This window comes from Geospiza fortis, unplaced genomic scaffold, assembly GCF_000277835.1.
Source record: "Geospiza fortis unplaced genomic scaffold, GeoFor_1.0 scaffold398, whole genome shotgun sequence".
Taxonomy (NCBI): Eukaryota; Metazoa; Chordata; class Aves; order Passeriformes; family Thraupidae; genus Geospiza; species Geospiza fortis.
In genome coordinates this window covers 60,219-60,919 of record NW_005054517.1, presented here as the reverse complement: position 1 = coordinate 60,919, position 701 = coordinate 60,219, and the positions used below count along the sequence as shown (strand labels likewise).

The following is a 701-nucleotide window of genomic DNA, read 5'->3' as shown; positions in this document are numbered from 1 at the left end:
ACTTTCTACATGAAGCTAAAACAGGTAGTGCCTTTGTTTTTTTTTAATTTAGAACATTTGTCTCATGTCACTGACATATTTTCTGAAAAGTACCTTTGCCAGGGTTTTTCTCCTGAGGAACTGAGAGGCCTCAGAAACAAAATGTAAACAATAATTATCTGCTGCTCTGGAATGTGGCAGGTGCATCTTTGATTGGTCTCATGTGAATTGTTTCTACTTCATGACCAGTCAGGGTCCAGCTGTGTCAGACTCTCTGGTCAGTCACAAGATTTTATTATCATTCTTTTCTAGCCTTCTGATGTCTCCTTTCTCTTTCTTTAGTGTAGTTTTAGTAATCATATTCTTTTAATATAATATAGATCATAAAATAATAAATCAGCCTTCTGAAACATGGAGTCAAGATTCTCATCTTTTCCCTCATCCTGGGGACCCTCAAACACTACCACAGTCTCATATGTCCTAATTTGGCCTTTATAAAAGTTAGTATGGCACCTGCTCCTCAGCAGCTTGTTTCTTTGAACTGTTTATTTCAGGGATGCTCTAATGCATAAGGATTAAGTAGCATGTGTATGGGTTCAGTGCTTTTGTGTCATGGTTTAACCCCATCTAGCAAGGCCCACACAGCCACTTGCTCACTCCCCCATGGTGGGATGGAGGAGAGAATCAGCAGAGTAGAAGTGAGAAAACTTGTGGGTTGAGAT

The 701-nt window shown here is 39.5% G+C and overlaps 1 protein-coding gene across 1 annotated transcript in view; it reads left to right on the top strand.

Moving 5' to 3' along the window:
• Window positions 1-701, top strand: part of LOC102036905 (rab GTPase-activating protein 1-like) — a 52,371-nt gene that overhangs the window by 31,490 nt on the left and 20,180 nt on the right. Inside the window, exon 9 of the mRNA XM_031063610.1 lies at window positions 4-24. Coding sequence (XP_030919470.1) covers window positions 4-24 — 21 coding nt within the window. The remainder of the gene's footprint in view (window positions 1-3; window positions 25-701) is intronic.